The sequence below is a fragment of the Phyllostomus hastatus genome, unplaced genomic scaffold, assembly GCF_019186645.2.
Source record: "Phyllostomus hastatus isolate PE091 unplaced genomic scaffold, TTU_PhHast_1.1 phas_contig_38, whole genome shotgun sequence".
Taxonomy (NCBI): Eukaryota; Metazoa; Chordata; class Mammalia; order Chiroptera; family Phyllostomidae; genus Phyllostomus; species Phyllostomus hastatus.
Window position 1 is genome coordinate 25,157,861 of NW_025333869.1, and position 15,855 is coordinate 25,173,715.

General features: G+C 53.5%; 1 protein-coding gene and 1 pseudogene across 1 annotated transcript in view; both read right to left on the reverse strand.

Moving 5' to 3' along the window:
- CDH23 (cadherin related 23) overlaps positions 1 to 15,855 on the reverse strand; it is a 412,088-nt gene that overhangs the window by 131,229 nt on the left and 265,004 nt on the right. Inside the window, exon 14 of the mRNA XM_045841835.1 lies at positions 3,423 to 3,487. Coding sequence (XP_045697791.1) covers positions 3,423 to 3,487 — 65 coding nt within the window. The remainder of the gene's footprint in view (positions 1 to 3,422; positions 3,488 to 15,855) is intronic.
- Positions 578 to 726, reverse strand: LOC123821212 (annotated as a pseudogene).

Genomic DNA, 15,855 nt, shown 5'->3' on the forward strand with positions numbered 1-15,855 from the left:
GAGGCCAATATTACCCTGATACCAAAACCAGACAAGGCCACTACAAGCAAAGAAAACAGAAACAGAAAACAGGTTAATACTCCTGATGAACACAGATACAAAAATCTTCAACAAAATATTAGCAAACCAAACTCAACAATACATGAAAGGGGTCACACGCCATGATTACGTGGGGTTTACTCCAGAGATGCAAGGATGCTTCCGCACCCACGAGCCAGTGGGAAACACACTGACAGGGTGAAACATTAAGGCATGAAAATGATATGATCATTTCAATAGACACAGGAAAAGCATTTGACAAAATTCAACATCCTCCTATGAGAAAAACTCTCAATAGACTGGGTATGGAGGGGATGTATCTCAGTATAATGAAAGCCACATATGACAAGCCCACAGCTATCAAACTTAATGGCGAAAAGCTGAAAGTTTTTCCTCTAAGATCAGAAACAAGACGAAGGTGTCCACTCTCGTCACTTTTATTTAACTTACCATTTGTTGGAAGTCCTAGCCACAGCACTTAGGTAAGGGGAAAAAATCATTCAAATGAGAAAGGAAGAAGTAAGACTGTCACTATTTCAGAGGATGTGATACTATATATAGAAGACACTAAAGACACCACCAGAAGACTATTAGAATAAATTCAGAAAAGTTGCAGCATACAAAATCAATATATAAAAATCTTTCGCATTTCTACACTTGATCTTAGCCAAAAGGCCAAGAAGTGATAAAAAAAATCTTTTGTATTTCTATACGCTAATAATGAACTGTCAAAAAGAGAAATTAAGAAAACAATCCCATTTACAATTGCATCAGAAAATAACTAGGAACGAATTTAGCCAAGGAAGTCAAAGACTTGCACACTGGAAACTGTAAGATGCCGACAACGGCCGTCAAAGACGACACGAAGAACTGGAAAGACACTCTGTGCTCTCAGACAGGAAGAATCCATAGTTAAAATGTCCATACCTCCTGAAGCAAACTACAGACGCACTGCGATCCCCGTCAAAATTCCAATGGCATGTTTCACAGAAACAGAACAAGTAATCCTAAAACTTATGTGGAACCACAAAAGACCCAAATAAACAAAGCAACCTTGAGAAACAATGACAAAGTGACTTCAAACTGTATTACAAAGCTGTACAGTATTAGCATAAAAACAGACATGTAGCTCAATGGAACAGAACAGAGTCCAGAAATAAATCCACCCCTATGTGGTCAATTAATTCATAACAAAGGAGCTGAGAATATGAAATACATGGTGTTGGGAAAACTGGACAGCCACGTGGAAAAGAGGAAAACTAGACGGTCATCAAAAGGCACAACACTCCCCTTACACAGTAACTGAGTCATGGGCATGTAGTGACAGTGTGGGGCTATAGTTAATAATACCGTATTGCACATTCGAAAGTTGCTAAGAGGGTAGATCTTAAAAGTTCTCACCACAAGAAAAAAATGTGTAACAGTGTGTGGAGACAAAGGTGAACCTGACTCACCGTGGTGACCATTCCCAGTGTGTACAAGTACCAAGTCACTATGCCGTGCACTTAAAACAAGTATGAGGGGGACCCCCAAAATTGAATTTATTCATAAAAATTGTGTATTTCTTCTTACATGTTTCAACTTCAGTCACCTCCAAAGTTCTCTCCATTTGATGCACTATACCTATTGAGACATTTTCCCACTGCTCAAAACAGTTTACGAACTCATTGATTTTGAAGCCTGTTAGTGCCTCTGCTGTGTTTTGTTTCACCTCTTCCACATTGGCAAAACATTTCCCTTTGAGGACTTTTTTCATCCAGGAAAACAAAAAAAGTCACTTGGGGTGAGACTGGGTGAATAGAGAGATTGGGGCATTGGGGTCATGCCATTTTTTGGTCAAAAACTGCTGGACACTCAGCATGGTATGGGCAGGTGCACTTATAAATCACCCATTGTGAAGTGGGCAAACACGTTGAAAGAGTTTTCAAAAAAAATCCACTGAAGCTGAACGCAGCCTCTCACACCACCACCAGCTGCTGCACCAATCCAGATGGGATCCTAGAACACCCACCTAGTGGAAGAAGCCTGTACTACAAAGGCCTGTCCTCCAGAAGGTAATTCTGTTTTTCTTGGGTCTTCCTTCATATAAAGTTTATAGCAATTACATTTCAGTAACACCCACACATATCTAAGGAATAAAACAAATCTGCCATCCAGATGGTTTTGCACCAAAATATTTTCAACAGGCAGCAGAGCATCCAGCAAGGGGAGGTGTGGTTGGTCCTCTCTCAGGGGTTAGCCCTAGGCTTCTGCTTGAGGGGCTGAGCCTGACATGTCTCCTGGGGAGGAGCAAGGTCCGGTGAGACCATCGCTCTACCTGCCTCCTTTCAACACGCCCTCAGGTGCCCCTTGAGCAGTCAACTGACATCTGTGTGCCCTGACCTATTGCAAAGCTGCCAGCCACCAGGCCTGGAGGACCTTGCTCCGAGACCAGGAGAGCCCTGGCGCAGAGATGGGGAGAGCTGAGGAAACCCAAGATGAGCAGGACAAGGTCGCTGGACCCAGATCCCCTGAGGGACTGGGGTGCCCTGTGCATCTGTCCCACTGCTTGCTCCTTCTTCCCATTTCGAGGCCCCATTGCATAGTGGCAGCAAATAGCCGGAATGCACCTAATAATCTGCTTCTTCCTGGTCATTTACACAGACTGCCAGTGCCACACTCATTCTGCTGGGCTTCTAGGTGCCCAAGACCCTTCAGCCTTAGAAGCAGACCTACCCACTGAATTCCACTTGGCTTTCGATCATGTTAAAAATGAGAGGGCTTCTCCTGGGCTCAGCCGAACTGCAGACAAGGGAAAGAGATGCCCAGGACCATGGCAGGTGACAGGGAAAGGCTGGCATATGGTATAGGTCAGGTGGTGAGGCATGGCACCTACCTAATGGTTAGAAGCTGTGGGTGCTGGTGGTGAAGACCCCATGCAGAGCCCTGGCCCTACATGCTGGGTGCTCGGCCAGCTGCGCAGCTCTGAGCAAGAGAATGAGCCCCTTTGGGCTGTAGTTTCCTCATCTGTAAAGTGGGGATGAAGCTAGTACCTAGCACTGGGTTCCTCTAGCATTTAGTTTGGAAAATGATAACATATAATACTCATAAAGCACTTGGCAAAAAGCCTGACACATGGTAAGGGCTTTGAAAATGCTGGCTGCCACTGCTGCTGTGCTGTCATTGGTGTTTCAAGGCTTTAAATGCTGTCTTTTGAGGGCCAGAGGAGCTATGCCCCAGGGAGTTTGGGGGACTTGAGCAAGACCACACCACAGTCAGGGCCAAGCCAGTCACGGGGCCCTTGGGCTCCCACCCCAGCCCGGCACTCCAGCCGTGGGTGCGGTGCCCTCCCAGGGCACTGAGGAGTGTCCGATCCACTGTGAAGAAGCTGGGCAGGGTCTCACCGGTCAGGGTCATCGGTGAAAAAGTAGTTGACTTCCCCAAAGGTGCCCACATCATTGTCCGTTGCCTACAAAGAGGAAAACAAGAAGTCATTACTGCCAGACCCAGTGGAGGCTCCCGACATCACCAGGAAATGCCCACAGCAAGCCCATGGTTCTCCCACACATCTCCTCTGGCCCAGGCCAAGGCTTTCTTTTCTTAATCCTCACTCAAGGACATTTTTTTAGAAAGTTGCTTTTAGAGAGAGAGGCGGGGAGTGGGGGAGTGAGGAAGGGAGAGAGAGAAGCATCCATGTGAGAGAGAAATATCGATTGGTTGCCTCCCATACATGCCCGGGGCCGGGGATTGAACCTGCAACCTGGGTATGTGTCCTGAATGGGAATCGAACCTGCAAACTTTTGGTCATGGGATGATGCTCCAACCAACTGAGCCACAACAGCCAGGACAGGCCAAGTTCCAGGCAGTGTCAACAGCCCAGGTCATGGCGTGACAAAACAGTAACCCCTGGGGCCTCAGCATTCTCATCGTCAAATGCAAGTGTTTGGGAGAGCGACGAGGTCAGGGCCATATCTGCCAGGCTCATCTTCAGGCAGGGACACTGCCTGGCACAGAGCGGTGCTTCACCAATGCTTGGAAATGAATGAATAAATACGAGTAAGAAGAAGGGGTGGGGAGGAATAAGGGAGTTGGTGGACAGATGGGGGCGAGGGCGAGGAGAAGAGAGGATTCAAAGGGAAATGGAGTGGAAGGCGCAAAGAGAAGGAAGGGGACCAGAAAAAGGCAGAGAGAGAGAGGCTAGGGAGTACAGAGGGGACCGGGGAGACAGAGGGGGCTGGGCCTGGGCAGAAAGTGAGGGGCCTGGGGCACATTGTAAGGGGGTTCTCTGCCTCTGAAAGTCACATCCAAACTCTGGGGGCCCTCCAGAATGGCACTTGGACAGTCAGGGTGGGAAGGACCCCTGAGGTCCCCTTGCATAGTACTCTTCCCCCTGGGACCTGGAGTGGCTGAGGCCAAAGGAAATTAAGTGTCGGGCCCCTGGGGACAAGATAGAACTATCTCTCTGCAGGCAGCAGTGCTGCCATTCTCCCCCTGCACCCCACTCTCTACCTTCTCCCTCCGTGGCCTGGCACAGCCACAGCGCCCACACTGACCATTCTCCCTGGGGTCCTCTCACTGCCTGCCCAGGCCGCCGATGTGACCAGGGAAGATTTGTGAGTCCTTTAGTGCCACCATGTAATGACCATATGAAATATGTATGCCCAGTGAAGGGGAGAGGGAGAAATTTCATTTTTCAAATGCATGAAGCAGAATAATAAGATGAAAAGCTGCGTCCGTGCCCCTGCTGGGGTGGGGATGGCCAGCACGTAGGGCCTCCCTGGGGCCAGTGCCTGGCTGCGGTGGGGCCGGGCGAGGGGCCCTGTGTCCGGGAGGAGGCAGCAAATCATCCTGTGTGTGGAGGGCTTCCTGGTGTCCTCGGGGACAGTCCCGCCTCTTCTGAGTGTGTGTCCGGCCCTGGATTCCAGCCCTTGCTGCTGGCTCCAGCCTCGTCCCTGACCGGGCTGGGCCTGACTGGCTCCGGCGCCTGCCTGGAGCTGCCCCATCTCTGAAGACTGCTCCCACCCTCTGCCCAGCTTGCCTGCTCCTGTCTCCCCGGGCTCCCTGAGGCTGGGTTCGGGCTCTGTGATATTCCCAGCCTTGATCTCACTTTGAGCCAAAGATGTGAGCTGATGTGTTTCTTGCCCCATTAAGCTATGGCTCCCTGAGGGCTGGGCAGGGTCATGGGGCCTGGACATAAGGCAGCTCAGGCAGTTCCTGGTCTCTCTCATCTACAGCTGCATGGGCTATACCCACACCTACGCAACAGTGTTAATGCATATGCTGTTCAGTTTTGACCACACCCCTGTAAGGAGGGCACCGTCGTGTCCCCTGCTCTTTGCTTTTAACACAGAGGCCTCATGATACTGAGTAAGGGTAAGTGGGAGAGTTGGCTTCCAAATCCCTGTTTTTAAAACCAGCAGCTCTGCAATGCCAGCCAGCCCAGTAGAGGGCGCTGTTGGGGCCAGTGACAGGCTCCATCCCTGGCCCATGCCAGGTGTCGTGGCACATTCTGGCGGGTATGGCTCAGTAGGTTGGAAGGTCACCCCTATATCAAAGGTTTTGGGTTTGATTCCCAGTCAGGGCACACAGCTAGGTTGCAGGTTCAATCCCCGGCCTAGGTGCGGGCACAGGGGTGTGCAACCTTCCCCCACTGCCTCCCACTCCCCCTGCCCACCCCACCACCAGAGGTACAGGAGACAACCAATTGATGTTCCTCTCTCTCCCTTCCTCTCTCTCTAAAAGCAATGAAAAAAAGAAAAGTATCTTCGCCTCCGTCCCAAGTCTTGCTACATGCCTCAGCAACCGAAAGACCAATGGACAAATCAAGTGCCACACAGACAGTGGCCCTTCGGCCCCCTCAGGAAGAGGGTTGGAGGAGTGTCCAGGGGCCTATGCACGGAGAACAAGTGTCTTCCTCACGTCGTGAATACCTCTTCCCTCCTGCCAAGTCTGTCCCCCTGCAGGGTGACTTCCGGGCTCCCACAGGCCAGCCGGATGGTTACAGGGATGGGGGGCGGGGATGGCCTGCAGCCAGGCTGGGTGGCTCCCATGTTGTGTCTGGCAACTCTAAGAAATGCCAGACCAGGCTCAGGTGAGCACCTCACCTGTGCTGTAGCCTCCCTGCCCCCCACCTCTGACCCCACTGCTGCCCTCCCCCGGCCAGGATCTCACCCACAGGCACACATTAGCACTTTCAGCTGCTGGCCAGGACTCTCATAGGAGGCCCAGGGCAAGAAGTCAAACCAACAGCTACAATGATCTTCCTCCACTCCAAAGCCTTCAGAGCGCCCCACTGCTGCTGAATTCATTCCAGGCCAGCACCTGGCGTCCGGGCTCTGCACAGCCCAGCTGGCCTTGGTGGCCTTGTACCCACTTCTCCCTGATGCACCCAGCCTGTCCTTTCATTGCCTATTGCATCATCCCTTTGTTCTGAAACTGCCGTCCGAACCCCGGCCCACTCCAAGTGCCCCTTCCCTGAGGGAGCTCCTGACCGCTCACTGTCCTTGACCTGAGAGCACCTGCTGCTCCTTTTCCGAATATGCAGCATGATCTGCCATGGCTGAAAGTGGCCTGTGTCTGCCCCGTTTCTTCCCCTCGCCAGAGAAGGCTGCATCTCACGCCGTTTCGTATCTTCTGTGATGCCCAGCACGGGGCTCACAAACCGCCAAACTTAGTGAAATCTGAGATTCCTTTTGTCAACCGCTGACAGCCGGCCTGATCTCCCCCACAGGGGGGCTGATGCCCCTCTCAGCTGATGCCCCTCTCAGCAGATGCCATAGTGGACAGTGAGCAGCCAGAGTGAGGCCACTCTGGGTGCCCAGGGCGCGTGGCTGGGGCTTACAAAGCATCTCCACAAGCAAGTCCCTCAGGCTCGGATCCCCAATCCAAGCTCCCTACAGGCCAAACCCTGGAGCCAGACGGAGGGTGGGGACTCGCTAAATGGCCCATGCAGTCACCGTGGTGCACTTGCAGAGCGGGTGAGAAGGGCAGGGTGGGTCTGGAGGGGCAGTTGGAGGACGCGTGGAACACTGGTGAAAAAACTTTCATGAAGGTGGGGAGGGCTGGGATGGTGGGGAGGGCTGGGATGGTGGGGAGGGGTGGGGGGGGAGGCAGAAAACTACTTGAACAACAATAAAAAATGTTAAAAAACAACTTTCATGAAGATAGGGACCAGACTGTCGCTCAGTCACATACTCAGTATTTTCTGAGCTTTTCCAGTGTGCCAGCTACTGTGCCAGGCGCTGACGTCATAGCCATAAGCCTGACAGCGCTCTTGCTGGAACGTGACTTACAAAGGGAAAGGGGAGACAAGACACTGGGGGAGAGAAATGATGAAACAACAATTTCGGACTGGCAGTGGTTAAGACCTGTGAGAACACTAAAGCAGGAAACGGGCTAGCAGGTGGCTGGGCTGCTGCTTTAGAGGGCTTAGTGCTGGAGGACAGCTCCCCTCTGTCAGGTGTATTTGGGCCTGTCGTCCCGTCATGGTTGACCACCGAGCTGCCCAGGTAGGTCCTGGTAGGAACTGCCCTCGTGCAGGCGCCGAGGCCTGGAGCAGGCGCAGAACATCTCTGCTTCCCCGCCTCAGCCTCCCCTGGTGGAAGTGTCTGCAGCCCATGAGGATGGGCCAGCAGGTCAGCGTCTACCCCCGTGGTCAGTACCTGGGAGAGTGGCCCAGGACTGGCTGCTGCCCAGTGCCTGATTTATAAGGCATCTCCTCCGATTCTTCCCAACACTGGCATTACCAGCAAAACTAATTCCCTCATTTGGGCCTTTATAATTGCATCCACAAGTGCTTATTTCTGTGATGGACAATGCCGGCAGAACTGTAATTTTCTTCTGCTGACAAAAAGGAAAAAAATAAATACACACGGGGGGAAAATTCCAAAGGTTAAAACAAGGTGAACTTGCAGCGGGGGAGTAGTCAGATCCCCAGAATGGCCAGGCGCGAGTCAGAGATGCCCGTCACTCCCCTGGCTATCAGGTGGGGAGGGTGCGACGGTGCCCCCGCCACTTCCCTTTGAGCACGTGCTGTGTGCGTACACTGTGCCCAGTGTTTCTCATGCTTTATTTTGTCCCATCTTCCCAACAGCCTTATATATTAATATTCTCCCCATTTTACAGAGAGAGAGAAATGAGGCTCAGAGAGGTCAGTCTACTTGCCTAAGGTCAAACAGCCACAGTGTTAGGATGTGAACTCAACACATCAACCGCCAGAGGGTGCTCTTAACCATCCCCTTCCCCTGCTCCCCCATTGGTTGGAGTGTGGGGGGTAGAGGCATCTTCCACCAGCATGAGAGCTCAGCCATGGGACCCAGGGTGTCCCTCCTAGGTCACTGTCCTCATCCAGTAGAAGCCAGATGGGTCCCCATAGGCAGTCTTCTCCTTCTTGCACAGTGGCTCTTCCCCAAGGCTCTGCCCAGGGAGGCTGGGCTCTAGCAACGCTGGCCGTGCCTGACAGCAGAGGAGGCAGGGGTCTCTGGCTGTGGTTTCCCAGGATGCAGGCCCCTGGCAAAGACCCTTGGTCCTCAAAGAAAGCCCCAATTCCTGCCCCAAACTGGGCCTTGGTGTGTGCGGTGGCCCAGGGCGTAGGCTGGGAGAGGCTGTCACCTGCTGAAGGCCAGGGCAGCCTGGCTGGCTGGCGGTGCCCTTCCCGACCTGCCCAGGGCTCTTCACCCAGCACCCGCTGGGATGCAGGTATCCCTTTAACTTGTATGCCAGGGTAGCCCAGCTCCCCACCCTCTGATGCTCGTCCCAATAGTGCATGCCCACTCCCAGGAGGCCTAGCATTTCCACAGTGGTCAGTCCTCTTGTGTCTTTGTTCCCTCCCAAGAGCCACCTCTGACATAGCCTGTTGTCACAATGAGCAGCCACGCTCTCACCCTCTTCCATTCACTGGCCCTGGACCAAGGCCCCCTGCAGGGTGCCTGCCTTGCGCCCACACTGGCCTGGGTATCGCTGCACCCATGGCTGTCCTCATCACGGCCTTGCAGATGCCCACCTGCTAGTGTTGGGTCTTACGCACCATTCTGACTCCCGCCTGCTCTGGCCTTCTCCCACGGCTCCCGCCGAGCTACGGCGCACTGGACACTGCCACCCTCTGATATCGCTGACCCCTCCCTGGGGCAGATGCCCTCCTCGCTCACGGTTTTAAACACCCTCTACCCTTCTTTACAGCTTGAAAGTCCTGTCCTTGTGCCTTCCTTCTCCCAATGTTCTCACACTTCCCTACCTCTCTCTGCGTGTGTGCACACACGCGCACGCACGCGCACACACACACACACACACACACACACACACATTTCTTTCTTTTTCCCTCTCTCTGTGCCTCAAGCAGCCCCCAATGCCTCCTTATCCCCACAAATTGTCATAGAAACCTCTCTTTTTCTCTCTGTGTCCAGCTCAAGTAGACCCCATCCTGCTACACACAGCCCTGATACATACTCACACCCACCCTCAATCTCAAGCAACCCCTACCTCCCATCTCAGCCCCAGTGGCCCCTCCACATCCCCTCCCCAGCCACCTGTGTGCCTCTCCCTGCAGGCTGTCAACTGGAAGGCACACACTCAATCACTCCCACACCCTCGTCACGCATGCTCGCCCGGACACCCAGCACAGGGCTTCTGCTCTGAAGCAAGGCGGGCCCAGCTGCCTCCCCAGCAGCCCTGGGTCCCGGCAACGGCGGCAGGCTGCGGGCGCCGGCGAGCGGTTCTGCTCCCATGCACAAATCTGCAGAGAAGGGCACACGGTACAATTTGTTCAGGAAACAATAGCAATGTTTGACATGTCATAAGGATTGATGGAGCAGAAATTTACATGGGAGAATGCATTTTTAAACAGCTCCACGGAGCCCCGGTGCTTCGCTGGTAATGGTTTCCACATTCATCATTCGCTGAGCCCCTCTGAATAACTCCTTAAACTACGTGAGATTAAGTGCACTCTTGCAAGCTCTGGGAACTGAGGTGGCTGGCGAGAGGCAGGAGGGACTCTGCTGGGAGAGCTCAGAGGCCCAGAGGCTGGGATGACGTCCACTCGTCCACTCGTCCTGGTTAGACCCACGAGGCCCTGTCCTCTCCCCTGTTCCCACACCCCTTGCCATGGTGCTATAGATGAGGAGTTCAGCTTTTCTCCGGGATAAGAGGTACAAGCTACTGGCCAGGAAATATCATGTGGTCTGACCCGTACTCCAGGGGAAATGCTTGGTGCCTCAGTTTCCCCCGTCATCTCAGAAGGAAGCTATCTAATGGGAAGAAGGCCAGGGCCAATGTGTGAAGGCGTGGTGGGTGTTGGGGGGCAGAGGCAAGTCTGGCTGGAAGCCACTGCTTTGGGTCCCTGGGCCTGCGGGAATGCTTACCCTCCTAGGAGGACAGAAAGTGATGGTGGCTACACTCTGTAGGGGAGAAGAGGGGAGTGTTGCGGGTGGGCAGTGACACCAGGGAGTGAACAGTAGGGTGCAGGAGAGGTCATGGGGAGGTGTGGGGCACAGAGAGAAAGGTGCCTTCAGGAGAGCCCATGGGTGCTGATCTGGGTCTTCTGAGAGTGCAGAGGGCCTTAGGAAAGAGGGTGCTACTGGGGACGTTGGGCTGGAAGCCGAGGACTGAGGCTCAGAGCACATGGCCAGGTGGGGGAACAGAGTGGGAGGGCAGTTAGAAAAGGGTGGGGACCCAACTGGTGCTGGGGGCTGCAGAGAAAGAGGGGAGGGCCTTTCCTTCCTCACATTCCACTGCGGGCCCAGGATGGACACCCCAGGTGCCCTGGCAGGCAGTGCTATCAACTGCGGCAGCGAGGATGAGCAGGCCTCGGGATTTCTCTCAAGTCTGTCTTCTCTACAACTGCCAGCCAACTGCCATGGAATTCGTCAAAGCTTCTTTGCTATACATGTCAATTAGAAACGGGCAGAGAATGTGAACAGACATACCCGCAGAGATGACATACAGAGGACCACCAGAGGCATGGACAAGGCGCTCGGCATCACGAGTCAGCAGGGAAATGCAAATCAGAACCACAAGGAGGTGCCACCTCACAGCTTCCAGAATGGGCATCACCAAAAAGTCAACAAAAACAACGAGTGCTGGCGAGGGTGTGGAGGAAGGGGAGCCCACGCACACTGCTGGTGCAGACGTAAATTGGTGCAGCCACAGATGGAGAACAGTAGGGAGAGTCTGCGAACATTAAAAGTAGAACTACCACACCACCCAGCAATTCCACTTGTGGATATTTACGCATGAAAACAAAAACGCTAATTTGGAGATATATATATATATATATATACCCCTATGTTCCCTGCAGCATTATTTACAACAGCCAAGAGAGGGAAGTCACCTAGATGTCCACCAGCAGACAAATGGATAACGAGACAAGGTGCATGTGTGCAGTGGAATATCACTCAGCCGCAAGAAAGAGGAACCCCGGCCATTTGTAGCAACAAGGAGGGACCTAGAGGGTGCCGTCCTGAGTAGAGTAGGTCAGATGGAGAGAGAAATGCTGTATGATTTCACTTAAACATGTGAAATCGAAAGAGAAAACAAAACCAATGGACAAATAAAACGAAAGCAGATGCAGAGACTGAACTCACGGCTGCCAGAGGGGAGGGTGGTGGGGGCCGGCAAATGGGGCGAAGGCAAACGAGAGGCGAGAACGTCTGTTAAGAAGGAAGAAAAGCCACGGGCAGGGAACGTGAGGCATAAGGAAAGGAGTCGACATCACCATCCCCAGGACGCGTGGTGACAGAGGGCGAGCGTGCTCGCCATGGTGATCACATCGTAAGGCATACAAACGTAGAATCAGCGTTGTACACCTGAAACTCCTACAGCACTGTGTGTCAACTACACTTTAGTGAAAAACAAAGTGGCTAGAGCATCTTCCAAAAAAACCCCTCTTTACTGTCCCTGTTGGGTTCTCTGCTCCCAGAGTGTCGGAAACGTGCTTCTCCTTGGGGGGCGCAGTACAAAGGCCCAGAAAGGAGGGCTTCAGAGATGATTTGTGGCTAAGTGCAGAACCATAAGAATGCCACCAAAATGGGACAAGATGTGGGTGTGATCCAGCACGGCACCGGCCATCCGGCTGTGGGACTCCAGTGGGACGCTGGGCTGGGGCCCGTGGGCCGCACAGCCTCTTGCTGGGTCTGGGTCTGCCTGCTTCTGCTCTGGTACCAACAGCTCATCTGGCTTCGTCAGAGCCAGAGGGAGAATTTGACAATACAGGACGCCACTTACCAGCATAGATGGCTCCTAGAGCACTGAGAACAAAACCCCAGCTGCCTGCCCTTGACCCTGAGGCCTGATGTGGCTGTGGGGCGGCCTCCGTCCTCCTCTGCGAACCCACTGCTCCGCTGTTCTACTTCCTCCGTCAGTCTGTAGGTCACTAATGGGCCAAGCTCGCTCCTCCTGCCTCACAACTAGGGGTTCCCTCTGCCAGGACTGCTTCTCCCAGACCTCTTTAATTAATCAATCAATCAATTAACTAATTAATCTGAGAGAGAGGAAGGTGGTGGGGAGAAAGAGAGAGAGAGAAACACTGATTTGTTGTTCCACTCATTTTGCATGCATTGGTTGATTCTTGCATGCTCCCCCCCTCCACCCACAACGCCCATGACTGTTGCTGGGATAACAGACTCTTGGGGCAGGAAAAGGGACAGAAACTAGGAGCTGAGCTGGTCTCTGTGCGTGGTGAGAGGGATGGGGGCTGGGACGAGATGGTCAGGGATGGGCTGGTAGGTGGCTGGACTCAGCTGGAGCTGAGAGGCAGTGCTGGCAGACAGAGGGGTGGGGACAAGGGCGTGGTTTTGGCAGGAGCACGTGGGTGAATGTTACTGGCAAGCTCTCTCCTTCCACTGGAATGTAAGCTTCATGAGGGCAGGGTTGAGTCTGGCTCGTTACCCATGGATTCCCAGCGCTGGAGCCTTCCACAAATAGCAACGGAATGAATGAGGAAATTGTATCTGGTGACCTATGAGGTCCTTTCTACCAGTGACAAGCCCACTGCAAATCCTGAGCAGATTGATGTCTAGGGAGGGAAGGAACCACACAGGAAAGGGGGGGGAGGGAGAGAGAAGAGAGTGGCGAGGGGAGTGAGAGGAAGAGATAAAGAGGAGAGAAGAAGGAAGAGAAAAAGGAAGGAGCGGAGAGCAGAGGAGGAGGAAGGAAGGAGAGACCAGAGGAAGAAGGAGAAGGAATAACCACGGTAAGATCCACTGTAAGCCTCAGTTTCCCCCTCTGTAAATGGGGCCAGCAATACTACCTGGCCCACTGGGATGACCGTGAGGACTAAAGAAAGTGCTGCATGTGCTTTAGACTGCTGCCCGGCACATGGTCCATGTTTCCAAGTGAAGCCTGTATTAGCGTTCCCACCCCCAGTTCCAACCACTCCCTTTCCTCGTGGCCGACCCCCAGCAACCAGCCGGGTGGAAGAAACAGGAAGTGGCCTGGGCCCTGCAGGAGGGGGTACTCGTGCAGCAGCCAGGCCTGAGCCCCGTGGATTAATGTGTCAGTCCCGTGGGGAATCAGGCTGACAGGTGCTCTCGAGGTGTGGGGGCTCCAGCTTGTTCATTATTGCAGCCACGGCGGTTGTTCCTGGGTTCTCCCATCCCCTTCTTTCTTTCTCTCCATTGTATTTTAAAACCTGGAAATAAAAATTGATGGCGAGCAAATTGCTCTGGCCAGCAACTCTGTGCTTAAAGAAGTCGTTGTGGGAAAGCAATTACGGGGATGTCAAAGACTGTCGGGGTGGCCAGCAGCTGCCTAGTGGTCTCCTGGCCCCTGAGGGGAGATGCCGGGAGTCAGCCTGGAGGAGTGCTGGGGGCCCCTCGCATCGCTGGGGTAACTGAGCTCACCCCCTTGTCGAGCGGCACCTTGGTCCTGGCACTATGCAAGGAACTGGACATAATTCGGCCCTGGTTTGTCCTAAAACAACCATCAAGACAGAGTTCACAATCCCATTTTACAGATGAAGCAACTCCAGCTGATGATAAAGGCAAAAGCAAAAGCAACAGCTCACCATTGTTTAGTCCTGACTGGGGGCCGGGTGTTGCTCTGAGACAGCTGTGTGGATTAACCCATTTCATTCCCGCTCCCTCTCTAGGAGACGAGTACTAATACTCATCCTGTTCTGGGTGTGGACAGTGGCCGCCATGAGGAAGCTGCCTGTGAGGCGCCACATACAACCCTTGGGCTCACCTCCACCTGCGGGGGCTCCCTGCGCCTCCCTCTGCCTGAGGGCTTTTTTCTTAAGGAAGCAATTGGTGAGATGGGGGGGCCCTGTCCCTGGAAGCAGCCCTCACTCAGCGGGGCTGGGAATGGATGCACAATTGCCCTGAGGGGGGATGACTGAGGAACACCCCCCCCCCCCCGCCCCCGATTTCACAGTGGACCGAGCTCCAGCAGTCCCACCTTGTGGTAATTGGCTTCACAATGCCCCCTAAGTGACCTTGTTTCACTTCCCACTCCCATCTGAGTTTCCTGGAGTCACTGCCCAAGTAACCCACCTGCCCCAGAACCCCTGCCTCAGGGTCTGCTTGCGGGGGGCCGGACCTCAGATGCAGGCCTCGGGCCAGACACCGGGTATGGGTGCGGGGTGCTGAGCCAGGTCGTGTGTTCCCTGCCCTCACAGGTGCGAACGGCCCAGGGGCCCACAGTCCACCTGTCTGACACTCACACACAAAGCAAAGCAAAAAAACAATTCCACTCCTATCCCTTTTGCAACATTGTCCATTCTCTCATGCTCTTGGGTTTGAGGAAGACTCAATTGAGTGACTTTAAAAAAAAACACACAACATATCTGACCATCAAACAAAGAAGATGGGGATGCAGAAAGCCATTTTCCCAGGATGCAGGGGGAGGGAAGGTGGCTGGCTGGCTGGGGGTGAATGAGACATTCACAATCAGAAGGGACACGGGAACTCTCTGGGGCCAGCTATCAAGCTGGGATTATGTGGTAGCAGATGAGAAGGGAGAGTGCCAGAAAGGCGTGGGGACAGACACTGTGGCTGAGGCTCAGTTAAGTGGGACCTTACGTGCAGAGGAGATGGAAGGAGCAAAAGACAGTCCAATCAACCCCCTGGGGGTACAGCCAAACCATGGCCAGGACAGCCTCCAGCCACTACTGGATCTTACCACTGCGCTCCACCCTGAGTCTGCCGCCCTCCCTCTTTGCCCCTGCCCCCCTAAGATGTAACAGGCAGCTTTAGCTCTAGTGGGAAGGTGGGAAAGGTACCCGGGTGTGGGCTGGTCCCACCCATGAGAGAGGACATGTCGTCACCCCAAGGTGACTTGGAGCGCAGGTGGCATGCCCCCATGCTTGCTGCCACTGCGGGCACTGACTGGCCTGGCACGTTCTACTCACTAATGAACCGTATTGATTCCACATTCTCTTGTTGTCTCGCTAAATGGCAAGCCACACATCTGATAGATTAAATACCCACATGATTGCCCACCTGACATCTCCATCACTCCGCCTGAGGGTCCCTAATGAATTTTACAGCCCCACAGTGACAGAAGAAATTAAGGTCAAAGTCCGATGCAGAAACTATAAATCACCCACGGTCTCAGAGTAGCAGAGGGCTGCAGCCCCAGCCCCTCATTCACCTGGGCCAGTCCAGCCCAGGGCTCAATGGCAAGATAGTTAGGTGCTGCATGTGAGTGCCGCGTAGGGAGGGCATGCTGAGAAACTCATGCCTGAGAACTACCCCCGTCCACAGACATTTGGGTTTCTTCATTTCTCTGCCCACCCCACTCCCAGTAGTCAGAATATTCTAACAGACTGAGAAATGTGCTAACAGGTGAGCAACGTGTCTCATTTATAAAAACTTGCATCCCAAGGACATCAAAACTCTCTGGCCA